The sequence below is a fragment of the Acomys minous genome (genome assembly GCF_964271855.1).
Source record: "Acomys minous genome assembly, chromosome: 7".
Taxonomy (NCBI): Eukaryota; Metazoa; Chordata; class Mammalia; order Rodentia; family Muridae; genus Acomys; species Acomys minous.
The window spans coordinates 25,248,675-25,263,881 of NC_140488.1; the positions used below are offsets into that span (position 1 = coordinate 25,248,675).

Below are 15,207 nucleotides of genomic sequence, written 5' to 3' on the forward strand. Positions count from 1 at the left end.
CTACAGAACAGAAGAAAATATTTACAAATTATGTGTTATTGTTCAGCTATGAAAGGCTCCCAAAGACCTCTAAACAGAATAATAGTGTTATACTATTTTTTTTTTTGAGACAGGGTTCATCTGTGTAGCCCTAGCTGCCCTGGACTCACTTTGTAGACCAGGCTGCCCTTCAACTCACAGAGATCCACCTGCTTCTGCCTCCCAATGTACTAATATTTTTATAACTATAAAAGTATGAATAACTAATGTTCAAACATTCTTCCAACTGTATCAAAAACATTTTTCATGTGGTTGGTTTCATCAAACTGAGACTTAAGTATGTTCCAGCAGCATACAGAAATGCATACTAGGTGTCCTCTGTAGAATGACTCCAGCTGTGGAATGATGCCCCCTATTTTCTTTTACAGGCCAAGTCTCTTGCTGGATTTGCAAACATTGAATTAAAAAGTGGCAGCAGAGCCAGGCATGGTGGCCCACGCCTGTAATCCTAGCACTCAGGGAGGGCAGAGGCAAGCAGATTGCTGAGTTTGAGGTCTGTCTGGTCTATAACGGGGAGTCAAGGACAGCCAAGGCTACACAGAGGAACCCTGTCTAGAAAAACAAAAATATATATATAAACAGTATTTCGGTGTTTTTCTTGTAAATTAAAAAAATAACTTTATATAACTATAAGACTCTATATGACACGAGTGACAAATGAGCACAAAGTTGTGTTTAAAACAAACATGGGTGCCATTAGCCAATGACTTAAGTTGATTTAATTCCTCTTTTCTGTTAAAACTTGAAAGGTATATCAGGTGCCGTGTTTTTAAAGAATAAAGCTTTAATGTTTATTCACAGGGAGATCTCAGAATTTCTATTTGCATGTAGCTCTAATTTGGGGCTTCCAACTAAGATTGCTGAGCAGGATGGCTGATAATAGTATCTGTGTCCCTGATGCGCTTTTCTGCTTTCCCAATGCCGGCTATGTCACAGTCAAACGCCAGGGCCTTCAAGGTTGCTTGTGGTGGTGCACATGTTAGCACCCATCAGTGGCCTGGTGGCCCACCAGAGATGTACCCGGATGTACACGTTTGGAATCGTGGTTTACCCATCAGGCAGTGCGCATTGTTCTATTCTGGGCGCTCTCGGAGTAGCTCAATTGGAGCTGGAAATCTGCGCGGGGGGTTGGGTGGTGGGAGGAGGCTGTATCAGTGGTCGAGGCCGCCCCCTCGTCTCTGAGTGGCCTCCCAGGATTTTCGTGCTCCTCCCTTTCCGCTCCTCCTTAGCCTCCACCTCCTCCTCTTATCTCCCCACTTGCCCCCCTTCTCTTCCTCCTCCTCCTGCTCCTCGGAGCTCCGGACGTCCAGCAGCGTTCTGGGTGAGTCTCCCGCACCTCCCTGCCTGCGAGGCGAGGGAAGCGGCCCTAACCTGGGCTTCCGTGTCTAAGGAGAGTACGGACCAGGCAAGAAGGCGCGTGGCCCACCATCTTGTTTCGGCCCTGGCGACGGGAGGGTTTTCAAAAAGGTCGCCTAGGAAACACGGAGCTCGGGCTCATCTTGTTGACCGCCAGCGGCCACCCACCTCCGTGGCCTGGACTGTCTGTCGGTCGGTGGCAGCCTCGTGGGCAGCTCTCGATGTAGTCCGGGCTCCGGAATCCTAGGAGGCTGTCCGTCCTCGGTACCTTTTGGGAGACAGCTCCATCTGTTTTTTTGTACATTGGATAGCGATAAGACCCTCTTGGCGGCGGCGGCGGGTCTCTTTCAGTCTTGGGGAAGGCTGATGGAGCTAGCCGAACTCCATCCAAGCTCGGCTCAGGCGGCCCCTTCGGTTCTGCCCAACCCCTTCCCCAGGTCGGCCAGCAGTTTTTCCGTGTTGGTACCCTTAATTCTTCCCAAAGGGACACCCCTCCTGTATCTCAGAAATCTTGCTCTCTTCGGTTATTGTGCGGACTCCAGAGGATAAAAGCGCTGAGGAGAGAAACATGGACTTAGACGCACGATTTTCCTTCAGTAAGATGTGCAGGGATCCTTTTTTAGCCATGGGAAAGCATCTCATTTGGAGGCGGAAAACCTGCTTGTAGACATGGGAGTCCCTCTCAATGCGCTTCAAGTTTGAATTCTTTTCAGGAAGAAGTCTCAGTGTGAAATGAATCCGTTTCTTCCAAATGTGGGAGACCTTTATCCAAGGACCTCTCTTTGTCTGGGAAGATTCTCTAATTTTTTTTTAAGTGTGAGCTTAAATTTTTGGTGCTGATGTTTGGGGGTTGGATTATGAGTTATAGCGTCTTTTAGCTTCTCTAAAACTATGTTTGATGAGCCGAGGGGTGGTGGCGCGCCTTTAATCCCAGCACTCGGGAGGCAGAGGCAGGCGAATTTATGTAAGTTCGAGTCCAGCCTGGTCTGCAAAGCAAGTCCCGAACAGCCAAGGCTACACAGAGAAACCCTTTCCCGAAAAAAACCAAACCTACAAACCCCAGAAAACTAAAAATTTTTATACCTAAAACCAGTTTTAAACTACAAAAGTCTAATAGGAAAATTTGTTGAGGTGTTATGTTTGGGAGTAACAGTGAATATTCAAGCCTTTTAGGGGTATTGTTTTTTCTGGTGAATTCTCTGTGTAGCCTTGGGCTGTTTTGGATTCCCTTAGGCGAGCCTTGAATTCACTGAGATCCACCTGCCTCTGCCTCCCAGAATGCTAAAATTACAGGCTTGCGCCATGGGCCTCCTGCAAAGAATAGATTTGAACCTTGCACCTTTAAATTTAAAGGTCAGATGCCTTACTTGCTGAGCTATTCGGACTTCCTTCAAGCCTTAAGTTAAAATACTGAATCTATAAAGGCGCTAATTTGCTTATAAAATTCAGTTAGATCTATGTGCCTTTGCTTTAATATCTGTGTAATTGCAATTATGATAACATTTGAATGTTTTATTTACGTCACTCCTTTACAGGGTTGTGAAGTATTAGAAAACTGTTTTGAAGGTGAAGAAATCACCTCGAGAGGTTATGTGGCCAGTAAGTAGAACCAGTTGTGTTTTTTCTTCGTTTTTTAAAGGATTACGTTTGTGTGTGTAGGTTTGTAGGTGAGCGTATGCCACAATTTGAAGGTCAGATTAACTTGGTAGTAGTCAATTCTCAGTGTAGGTTCCAAGGGTGAATGTCTAATCCTTTGTTTTGGCCGCAGACCCCCTGGTCTGTTGAGTCAGTTTCTCTGACCCCCCACTGTCTTTTGTATTTTAGTTTGTTTTATTTTTTGAGAGTGCCTGTTATCCTAGCACTGGGGGGTGCGTGGGAGGCAGAGGCAGGCGGATCGCTGTGAGGTCCAGGCTCCAGGATAGCCTGCTCTACAAAGCGAGTCTAGGACAGCCAAGGCTACACAGAGAAACCCTGTCTCGAAAAGCCGTGTCTCATATGGCCCAGGCGGGCCTTGAATTAGATAACTGAGGCTATCAATGAACTCTGATCCTGTGGCTCAGCCTCTAAAATAGGTATTATAGGTAAGAGCCACCATGCCGGCTCCCTTAGAACCAGGTCTTGAACCAATGTCTTCTGACTTTCACCTAAGGTTTTGTTTTGGGGATTTTTTTTCCCGCCCGCCTCTGCCTCCCGAGTGCTGAGATTAAAGGCATGCGCCACCACGCCCGGCCCAATGTCCAACTTTTTAATGGGAGTCTTGAAGTGCCACAGAAAGATGAGCAAGGAGGCGCGCCTAAAATTTTTAACTACTAATCAATTCCTCGCTCTACATTTTTAAGATTTTGTCTTTTGTACATTTTAGCATTTGACTAATACTACATCCAAGTATATTGAAAAGGTGAAGAATAGTTTTGAAAAAATTGTTATAAGAGGAGTTCCAAATCTCAGCATTTCATAAAGATGTCACTTATGCTGAAAATATAATTTACTAAAATAGGGCTGGATAATCACCTATTTCTAGATAGCATGCCTTTTAATTTTTATTTCTAATTCTATAATTCATCCTATTTTTTTAAGTAGTAAATGCTTAAAACATTCATTATTTTGTTTGCTAAATTTGCATTCATTCTGTAAAAAACCAATAGTAAAAAAGTGAGTTATAACTGTATATTGCACATACCATGCTTAACAGGTAATGTTTTTGAACAGAAAAAGGATTAGATGGTGTATATAATTTAATAGTCCTATTTGGGGGTAGGGTTATAGCTGTGAGCATCCATGCCCAGGTTTTGTTTGTTTGCTTTTTAGATTTATTCATTTATGTATATGAGTGATCTAACTGCATGTATGCTTCCATGCCAGAAGAGGGCATCAGATCACATTATACATGGTCGTGAGCTACCGTGATGGTGGCTGGGAATTGGACTCAGGACCTCTGGAAGAGCAGCTAGTCCTCTTAACAACTAAGCCATCTCTCCAGCACCCAGTGCTACAATTTTTTATTTTAATTTTTATTATGCATTGTGTACCTGTGAGTGTTTGTATGTGGATACCACAAGACAACCTTAGGTGTCTTCCTCAGGAATTCCGTCTACCTCCTTGAGACAGGGTTTCCTGATTGGCCTGAAAGTCACCAACTAGGACAGACTGCTTGGTTACAAGCCCTAGAGATCCCCCATCTCTGCCACCTCAGTTCTGAAATGACAAGTGTGTGCTTTTATGCCAAGTATCATAATATTGGGTTCTGGCAATCAGACTGGGGTCCCATGCTTGAAGGGAAGAACTTAGCTGATTGGCAATCAGACTGGGGTCCCATGCTTGAAGGGAAGAGCTTGGCTGATTGCGCTATCTCCCCAGTCTGATATCTTTTTTAAAAAATTAACGTGTGTGTCTGCCACAGTGTACTTGAAGAGATCAGAGGACAACTTGGAGAAATTAGTTCTATCTCAAACTGAGATTTTCAGACTTGGCATGCCTTTATTGGTGAGATGTCTTATCAGACTGATACATTTATTTTATAAGGTAGAAAAATAAGTCCTAACTTGTTACCTGGTAAGGAGTTGTAATTTTGCTCAAGGTTGAAATTAGACTCAAAGATTTCAAAATCAAGTTTCATGTTTCAGTATTTTTTTTTATTATTATTTGGAACTCATGAAATTGATTGGCATCATGTGTTTATTTTTAGTTGATACTTCAATTTGATGGATAAAGATAACTGTTTTCAAGAAAAAAGTAAGTATTGTTTCTGCAATTGATACTAGCATATATGGCTTTTTAAAAGTTATCTATCTATCTATCTGTGTGTGCACGCACACATATGGTGGTCAGAGGACAGTTTGAGGGGAGGTTCTTTCCTTCTACTACTTGGGTCCTGGGAAAAGGATGTCAAGTAGTGGTAGAGTTTGGTCATATGGTACAATTTGATTATCCAATGACAAGTGATTAGTCCTGAAAACATACATATACATTACACATATATTATAAAGGCTAAGCAGGTTGTACTTCTATATTTAGGAATATAATACATACACATATATACATATATGCATATATAACAATAATTAATGAAAAAGAGGCCACAAATTTGAAAGAGAGCAAGGAAAGATATATAGGATGGTTTGGAGGAAGGAAATGGAAGAGGGAAATAATGTAATTATAATCTCAAAAAATAGTTTTTCAAAACTAAGAGACAAGAACTGACAAAAATAAATAAATCTTTAAGTCGGGTGTGGTGGTGCACGCCTTTAATCCCAGCACTCGAGAGGCAGAGGCAGGTGAATCTCTGTGAGTTTTGAGGCCAGCCTGGTTTACAAAGTGAGTCCAGGACAGCCACCGCTACACAGAGAAGAAGCCCTGTCTCGAAAAAAAAAAAAACAACTTTGTTTTTTGTTTTGTTTTTGTTTTTCAAGACAAGATTTCTCTGTGTAGCCCTGGCCATTCTAGAACTCTATATGTAAACCAGGCTGGCCTCAAACTCAGAGATCTGCCTGCCTCTGCTTTCTGAGTGCTGGGATTAAAGGGCTGTGCAATCTTAAATCTTAAAAAAGAGTTGGCGAGCACTGAAGGAATGGCTAAGGCTAAGATAACCAACCCAAATTGGTGAGCTTCAGGTTCAGTGAGACATTGCCCTCTGTCCTCTAAAACCCCATCCATCCATCTGAACAACAACAACACACACACACACACAGAGATGGAAAATAAATTAAGGAAACCTATATGTTTGTAAGGTATATCAATCTGTGGTATGAATAAGTGTGAAAAAGTAAGACTTTTTGAAATTCTCAGCATTCATGAGTCTCTGGTTCTTTAAATTTAGTATTCCTTTGTTTGTCAGGTTTCTTAGCCTGTAGATTACTGCCTGGTTTATATCTAGTAAGCAAAGATGAATAATGTGTTCTTCCCTCAGCATCCCTCTGATGTTTAGCATGTACAAGTTAGATGCATTAAAAATAGTGAAAAGTGGCCAGGCATGGAGGTGCAGGCCTGTAATCCCAGCACTCGAGGTGCGCCTGGTCTACAGAGTGAGTCAGGACACCCAGGGCTGTTACACAGAGAAACCCTGTCTTGGAAAAAAAATACTGAAAAGTCTGATCTGTCGTGTTAAGTCTTGAATTTCTGATAAAAGATTGAATGCAATAGGAGGTAGAAGGAAACATGTTGAATATAAAAATGTGAAACTGTATTATGCTTTGTTTAACTTAGAAAAATCCTGCATAACACTTTGGAGCATTGATTAAAAATGGAGGGAGTCAGTTCATAATCTTGGTTACATTTGGAAAGATGAGAAGGCACAAGACAACTAGAAACTGTTATGATAAGAAATTATTTTTGTTAGCTCCAAGCTCAGAAGGTTCCTGGCTTATCAGGGAACGAGAGGCCACTGTGAGTAGATGATGCACTGCTTTAAAACAATGTCTACAGGCCTCACACAGCCCCCGGGCACTATTTAAACTGCGACTTGTTGATCAAAAACAAAGAAATAATTTTCTAGTTCAAAGTGTTACTCAGGCCGGGCGTGGTGGCACACACCTTTAATCCCAGCACTTGGGGAGGCAGAGGCAGGAGGATCACTGTGAATTCAAGGCTAGCCTGGTCTACAAAGCGAATCCAGGACAGCCAAGGCCAACACAGAGAGATTCTGTCTCAAAAAACAAAACAAAACAAAAAGTGTTACTCAGTAGATACCTAACATGCACTGTGAAAAAATTTTTTTAATTTTTAAAAAAGATTTATTTTCTTGTTTATACAGTATTCTGCCCACATGTGTGCCTGCCCACCACAAGAAGGCACCAGATCTTGTTACAGGTTGTTGTGAGCCACCGTATGGTGGCTGGGAATTGAACTTGGGACTTTTGATAGAGCAGATGGTACTCTTAACCTCTGAGCCCATGTGAAAAATTTTGTCATACATGTTTAAGAGGAGAAATTAAATTAAAAATTTTTGGAAAATGGCACCAATTTGTTAGGGTTTTTTGTTTTTGTTTTTTTGTTGTTGTTGTTGTTGTTGTTTTGTTTTGGGGTTTTTTTGCATGCTATTCCCAACTTACTGTTTTCATGTATTGCCACTTAACGCTATTCTAGTGTGCTAATTTTGGGTCAAAAGTGGATATGGTATTATTTTATTTAATATGATTCCCTTAAAAATGACTGCATCATCAGTGTGTGTGGAGAGAGAGAGAGAGAGAGAGAGAGAGAGAGAGAGAGAAAGAGGGAGAGAGAGAACACGAGAACATGAGCGTATGATGGTGGGGTAGTGGTGACTGCCATTGTGCACATGTGGAAGTCAGAGGAATTTGTGTTCTTCCACCTGTCAGGTTGGTTCTGGGCAATAAACTCATAGCATGAGGCTTATAAAGCAAGCACTAGCCCTGCTGAGCCATTTTGGTGGTGCATAACTGTTTTTTTGTTTGTTTGCTTTTTTTTTTTCTTTATTCATTATGTACGCAGTGCTCTGCCTGCATATACACTTGTACAACAGGAGAGGGCACCAGATCTCATTACAGGTGGTTGTGAGCCACCATGTGGTTCCTGGGAATTGAACTCAGGACCTTTGGAAGGGCAACCAGTGCTCTTAAACTCTGAGCCATCTCTCCAACCCGTGTAACTGTTTTTTGTTTTTTGTTTTGAGACAAAGTTTCTCTGTTTAGCCTTGGCTGTCCTGGACTGGCTTTGTAGACCAGGCTGGCCTTGAACTCACAGTGGTCTGCCTACCACTGCCTCCCAAGTGCTGAGATTAAAGGCGTGTGCCACCACATCCAGCTAACTGTTTTAAGTGTAAAAATATCATTGTCTAAGGCTAAACCCCAAGATTATTTTACTTAGTTAACCCCCATCTCAAGCCAAATCTTACTCCATCACATGTACACCTGCATTGCTATTATTTTAGTTTAGGCTTCCAGTTTATTTAACTGAAACAATATGCAATTATTTAAAGTCAAGCAATCTAGAAAGGCTGTAAGGGTTTTTTTTCAAATGTATTTTTATTTGTTTATATATGCATGTCTGTACATTACCTGTAGAGGCCAGAATAGGGTGTCACATTCTCTGTTTATAAACATCAGCTGGTGTGAGCAGCCAATCTTTGGTCTTCTGGATGAATGCCAAATGCTTTTAATCACTGAGCCATCTCTCCAGCCCTCATAACTACCATTTCTTCCTTCCTTTGTTTCTTTCTTGTTTTTTTTTTTGTTGTTGTTGCTTGTTTTGTTTTTTTAAAACAATTTCATTTATTTTATATACATTGTGTTTGGTTTGTTTTATTTTTGTTGCTGTTAGGTTTTTGTTTTTTCTTTTTGACAAGTTTTCACTATGGAGTCCTGGCTGTCTTGGAACAGATTGGCCTGGAACTCACAGAGATCAACCTGTCTCTGTATCAAAGGCATACTCCACCATACCTGGCAATATCTACCACTTTTTGAAAGAAGGAGGGGTAGTCATAGGTGTGTGCATGTACATAAGCACATAATTATGTACTCCCTTTGCCCCCAAGGTGTTTGCCTGCAATTACTTAGATGGTTTTCTAATAATTATTTCCCTATTCTCTTTTTAAAATGCCCATATAATGGTGCTGGACAGATGGTTCAGTTAAGAGCACTTGTGTCTTGCAGAGGACCTTGGTTCAGTTTATAGAACCAGCATGGAGGCTTTTAACCATCTGTAATTCCACTGCTAGTCAATCCAATGCCTTCTTCTAACCTCTGTGAGCACCAGGCATGGATATGGCACATGCATGCAGACAATATATTCATACACATAAAATATAAACTAAAATGAAAAGAAATACCCATATAATTATAACTTTCTCTTAAATCATCAATTGCCATTAGCTAACTTATTCTTATAGAAAATGAAAATTTTTAAATTTCAACACTGTAGCCCTCTCTGCAAGCATCCTCCATACCTCCCCCTCCGCTCCTCTTTTTGCTACAAATGCAAATGCAAAGCAAATACCAAGTAAGCTAGAACTATATAGAAAGACCTTGTCTCAAGAAAACTGATTTTTAGCCAGGCATTGGTGCTGCAGGCCTGTAATCCCAGCACTCAGGGAGGCAGAGGCAGGTGGATCTCTGTGAGTTTGAGGCCAGCCTGGTCTACAAAGTGAGTCCAGGACAGCCAAAGCTGTACAGAGAGACCCTGTCTCGGGGGGGGGGGGGGGGGGATGGGGGGGGCAGAGGGGGAGGAGAAGGAGGAAAAAGAAGTGATTTTTAAAAAATGTATTATGTGTGTGCTTTTGTGTGTATGTGTTTCAGTTCCACGTGTATTCAACTTTTGCTTTTATGATACATTTTCGTTACTGTCACCTGATTTCATTTTTTTGTTTCTTTTGTTTTTCTTTTCTAGAGACAGAGTTTCTCTATGTAGCCATGACTGTCCTCCACTCACTTTGTAGACCAGGCTGGTCTTGAACTCACAGTGATCTACCGGCCTCTGTCTCCTGAATGCTGGGATTAAAGACATGTGCCACCACACCCGACCTACCTGACTCATTTTTATTCATTGTTCGACTGTTCTTGTTTCTACTTTTACATTATCTTTTATTGTTATCAGTGTTTATACTGAGTGTGTGCGCACATGCCACATCACACATGTGGAGGTTGAAAGACACTTTTTGTGAGTCTTTTCACCTTTTATGTAGGATCAAGGGATGGAATCTCGGGTCATCAGGCTGGGCAACAGGGACCTTCACCCACTGGACCAACTTTCCAGTGCCTGTTCATTACATTTTGTCGAATCTCTCTAAAAGATCCTCATTAGTAAGTTTGAAGCCAGCCTGGTCTACAAAGTAAGTTCAGGACAGCCAGGGCTACGCAGGGAGACTCTGTTTCGGTGGGGTGGGGAGGGTCGCATTATATTGTCTTTAATTTCTCTTGACCTTTTTATTATCTGTTTTGTTTAAGGTCTTAGTCTGTTTTATTGCTTTGGTCTTTTGCTTTAGAGCCTCTCTTCAAGTTTTGCTGCTCATTAGTTACCCTATGCATTTTTAAAAGGATTTATTTATGTACAGTGTTGTGTCTGCATATGTGCCTGCCTGCCAGAAGAGGGCACCAGGTCATGAGCTTGATGGGAATTGAACTCAGGACCTCTGGAAGAGCAGCCAGTGCTCTTAGCCTCTGAATCTTCTCTCCAGCCCCCGTATCCATGTTTGCTATTGGCTTTTTTTTTTATTCTTAGATCTTTAAAATATTATTTTACTTTATGAGTGTTTTGCCTGCATGTATATTTGGGCACCATATTCTTGCCTTGTGCCCTCATAGATAAAAAAAGGTGGTCAAATCTCCTGAAATTGGAGTTACTAGTAGTTGTAAGCCTCAATGTTAATGATGGCTATGAGCCCAGGTCTTCTTGCTAGAGCAGCAAGTGCTTTTAACTACTGAGCTGTCTCTCCAGCAAGTTGCTGTTGTTTTGGGACAGGTCCTTTGCTAGCCTGGAACTCACTATGTAGACCAGGTGTACCTTGAACTCAAAGAGATCCATCCACTTGCCTCCTGAGTGCTAGGACTCAAGGTGTGGACCACCGTACCTAGCTTATATCCATAATTTAGGACTGTGGCACTAAGCTGGCATGATAGCACACACTTGCCATCCTGGAACTTAGGCTGAGGCAGGACAATTGTGAGTTTTGAGCCAGCCTGAGCCTGCATGAGTTCCAGATCAGCTCAGCCCAAATCACATAGGAAAATCTCTATCACAAAAACAAAAGGAGTCAAGCACTAAAGTGTTATGAGCTGTGTAATTATTCAGAACTTGTAGTATTTGCAGCACATTCTCTTTTTAATTTCTTGATGAGAAATGTCTAGTGTACCCTTGAATGGGATAGGTGTCTCATTTTCCCTATTTCCATCCTGGTATCTCGTTTTCCTTCGTTCTGTACCTTAATATCTCTGGTGCAGCTTTTTCCTCCTTCCAATTGCCTCTTCTTCCTGCTTTATTTCCTTTTTAAAATACAAGTGGTGAGTTTTTGTTTCAAGTAATGATTATATACTTGATATACACTATCCTTTTTATAAGTATCATCATATCCTAGTCATATAGCATAAACTTAATATGATTAGATTTGATCTTAATTTTTTGGCCACCTGGGGCTAAAAAGATGGCTCAACACTTAAGAGCACTGGTTGTTCATTCAGAGAACCTGGGTTTAGTTCCCACAACCCACATGGCTGCCAACAACTGTCTGTAACTCCAGTTGAAGGTGATCCCACACCCTATTCTGGCCTCTGCAGGCATTGCATGCATGTGGTACACAGACATACATGCAAATAAAAATCTGTACATATAAAGCAAAAATCTGAAAAGGAGTATTTGGCTACTGTAAATTACAGTCTCTGATCTTCTTGCTATCTAGCCAATTTTTATTAGTTTTGTTTTGAGACAGGGCGTCAAAAATTCCATCCTGCTACTTCAACCTCCTGAATGAGTGGTAGGTAGTGTTTAATTCATAGTTATATAGTTACTCAGTAGTTTCCTTTAGGATTCTTAAAGTTTATCTTTAATTAGCATACTTACTATTACAAAATTTTTCCTTTTGAAAATAAAGGTTGGGGCTGGAGAGATGGCTCAGAGGTTAAGGACACTGACTGCTCCTCCAGCGGTCCTAAGTTCATTTCCCAGCAACCACATGGTGGCTCACAACCATCTGTAATGTGATCTGATGCCCTCTTCTGGCCTGCAGGTGTACATGCAGGCAGAGCACTATATACATATTAATAAATAAATCTTTTAAAAAAAGAAAATAAAGGTTGTTTCTCTCCTTTTGAATATTAGATAATTCAAAAATGGCAGAACTTTTCATGGAATGTGAAGAAGAAGAGTTGGAACCCTGGCAGCAGAAAACAGAAGAAAATCAAAATAAAGATGAAGATGATGAGTTGATCTTTGTTGGAGAGATATCAAGTTCCAAACCTGCCATTTCAAGTGAGCATTTATTTCATTGAAGTTGTTTTTTTTTTTCCTTTAAGAAAAACCTGTGACTATTTTAGTTTTAGTACCTGATGTATTGTTGTGTAGAGCTTAGATGAAAAGCAAGGTAGGGCTAAGGGAATGTTTTAGCAGTTGAAGCACTTTGCTGTGGAAGCTGCAGGCACAGGTCCTGGAATTTGGATCCTCAGAAGCCATGTGAACACCAGGTGGGAATGGTAGCCTTTCTGCAATTTCCATTCTTAGAAGGGGAGGCCTTGGAGGGAAGTGATGGGCTAGACTCTAGTCTTATTGACAAGTTCTGGGTTCAGTTCACTGCCTCAGTGAATAAAGTAGAGAGGTGCCCCAGCACCAGCCTTGAGACTCCGATGTACATATATACCCACACAGATCTGAACATGCCTGTACACACGCACAAACACAGATACGTACATGTGTGACAGTTGATGAAAAAAAGGCCATGAATTTGAAAGAAAGCAAGGAAAGAAGTATATGGAAGGGGTTAGAAGAAGAAAAAGGAAGGGGGGAATGATGTAATTATAATCCCCAAAATATAAGAAATAACTTTGATAAAGAAAATACAACCAAAGTGCTTTCCTTCAAAAATAAAAGTGTGTTTAGTGAACTGCAACCACCACAAAGTAGGAACAATGTTACGGTTAAATATTTAAACTGAAAATAAGATCAAAGACTGCATTGATAGTCCATAGTTATAATTCCAGAAATACTGAAAGTTCAAGGACAGTCTGGGCTATATACTTGAGACCCTGTCTCAAATGTTAAGTAGCGGGGCTGGGTATGGTGGTACATGCCCGTAATCCCAGCACTCAGGAGGCAGAGGCAGGTAGGTCACTGTGACTTTGAAGCCAGCCTGGTCTACAGAGAGAGTTCCAGGACAGCCAGGGATATTAAACAATAAAACCCTGTCTCAACAGCAACAGCAACAACATAAAGTAGCAGAAAAAAAATCATGATATTTAAATAATGTGAGGAAAAAAAGGTTTTTATTTTCTAGATTTATGTCATGTTTTTGTAGACCAGTGGTTCTCAACATTCCTAGTGCTGTGACCGTTTAATCCAATTCCTCATGTTGTAGTGACCACCAACCATAAATTACTTTGTTGCTACTTCTGTCATTTTGATACTCTTATGAGTTGTAATGTAAACATCTGATATGCAGGATATCTGATACATGATTCTCAAAGAGTTGTGACCAACAGGTTGAGAACCACTATTATAAGATATTCCATTTCCGTGATCATATAACAACTCTACATTTATAGTACTCTCTACTAATTCTTTCTTTCCTTTTTGGTTTTTTGAGACAGCCTTGGCTGTCCTGGACTCACTTTGTAGACCAGGCTGGCCTCGAACTCACAGCGATCCACCTGCCTCTGCCTCCCGAGTGCTGGGATTACAGGCGTGCGCCACCATGCCTGGCTACTAATTCTTTCTATAAGGAGATTAAAACAATTTTTGTAGTTTTATGGAATATTTTTGTTCTTTTTACCTATGCTGGCTAGTTTTCATGACAACTTGACACAGGCTAGAGCCATTTTTGGAGGGGGAACCTCAATTGAGAAAGTGCTCATTACCAGATTGGCCTATAGGCCAGCCTGTGGTGTGTTTTCTTGATTGATGATTGAGATGGATGGGCCTTTCCCATAGAGTGTGGTCACACCCCTGGGTGGGTGAACCTGGATGATATTAGAAAGCAGGCTAAGTAAACCATGAGCAAGCCAGAAAGCAGCATTGCTCCAAGGTCTCTGTCAATCCTTGCCTCCAGGTTCCTGCCCTACTTGAGTTTCTGCCTTGATTTCCCTCAATGGTGTAGTACAAGTTGTAAGATAAAATAAACTTTTTCCTCTCTAAGCTGCATCTGGTTATGGTGTTGGTTTTTTTTTTAAGATTTATTTATTTTATGTATATGAATGTTCTAGCGGCATGTACACCTACATGCCAGAGGAGGGCATCAGATCCTAGTATAGATGGTTGTAAGCCACCATGTGGTTGCCAGGAATTGAACTCAGGACTTCTGGAAGAGCAGGCAGTGATCTAAACCACTGAGCCATCTCTCCTGCCCCTGGTCATGGTGTTTTATCAACAGCAATAGAGACCATAACTAAGATACTACCTTCTTGGGATGAGACATTTTAATCAAATTTTGACTTTCTTAATTTAAATATGGCTTCTCAGTAATCAGGAAATTATGTTCACACAAGGACAAGAGATAACATTCTGAAATTGATCTAGAGTATCCTGTTGGGCGCAAATTGACTTCTAGAGTGGTATATTTAACTCCTTGAAACTAGTCAAATACTAATAATTAGGTTTGATCTGTTCTCTGATAATTTTCCTTTCAAAACTCAAGTAATGATACTGAGAATCTTAAGAAGAGCAATCCAATCAGCTGGTCCATAATGAAACTTCCAGAAATCTAGGGGTGTGAAATCTGGCATGAGAATTGGTTATGGGTTTGATTTTTTTTTAACTAACAAGAACTTGAGTCATAAAATCTTGTCACCATTAAAGGAAATAAATATACTATTATTGGTGTGGTATATGTCTATTTTTAGACTTTTTTCTAATCTCTTAATACATTCCATTTCACTAATGAGTTTTAAAATATTCTTGTAGATATTTTGAACAGATGTATCCCTGGCTCGTCTTCAAAGGGACTAAAGAATGACTCACTCAATTCAGGTACCATATTACTGTACTGTACTGTATTAGTAGTGAAGATTTGTTTTATTTGTGTGTGTGTATATATATATGTGCCTTTATGAGGTTTGTGTGTGTATCTACCATATGTGTACAGGTGCCCATGAAGGGCAGAAGAAGGCATTGGGTCCCCTGCAACTGGAATTAATAAGTAGTTGTTAACCACTCCATATA

General features: G+C 40.8%; 1 protein-coding gene across 2 annotated transcripts in view; it reads left to right on the forward strand.

The window, feature by feature from the left end:
- The first annotated feature begins 1,115 nt into the window (after positions 1 to 1,115).
- Positions 1,116 to 15,207, forward strand: part of ZNF280C (zinc finger protein 280C) — a 53,197-nt gene continuing 39,105 nt past the window's right edge. For both annotated transcript variants that reach the window (XM_084790127.1, XM_084790128.1), the window contains exons 1-5: positions 1,116 to 1,360; positions 2,931 to 2,994; positions 5,081 to 5,127; positions 12,160 to 12,309; positions 14,950 to 15,015. In XM_084790127.1, coding sequence (XP_084646253.1) covers positions 5,097 to 5,127; positions 12,160 to 12,309; positions 14,950 to 15,015 — 247 coding nt within the window. In that variant the 5' untranslated portion in view covers positions 1,116 to 1,360; positions 2,931 to 2,994; positions 5,081 to 5,096. The remainder of the gene's footprint in view (positions 1,361 to 2,930; positions 2,995 to 5,080; positions 5,128 to 12,159; positions 12,310 to 14,949; positions 15,016 to 15,207) is intronic.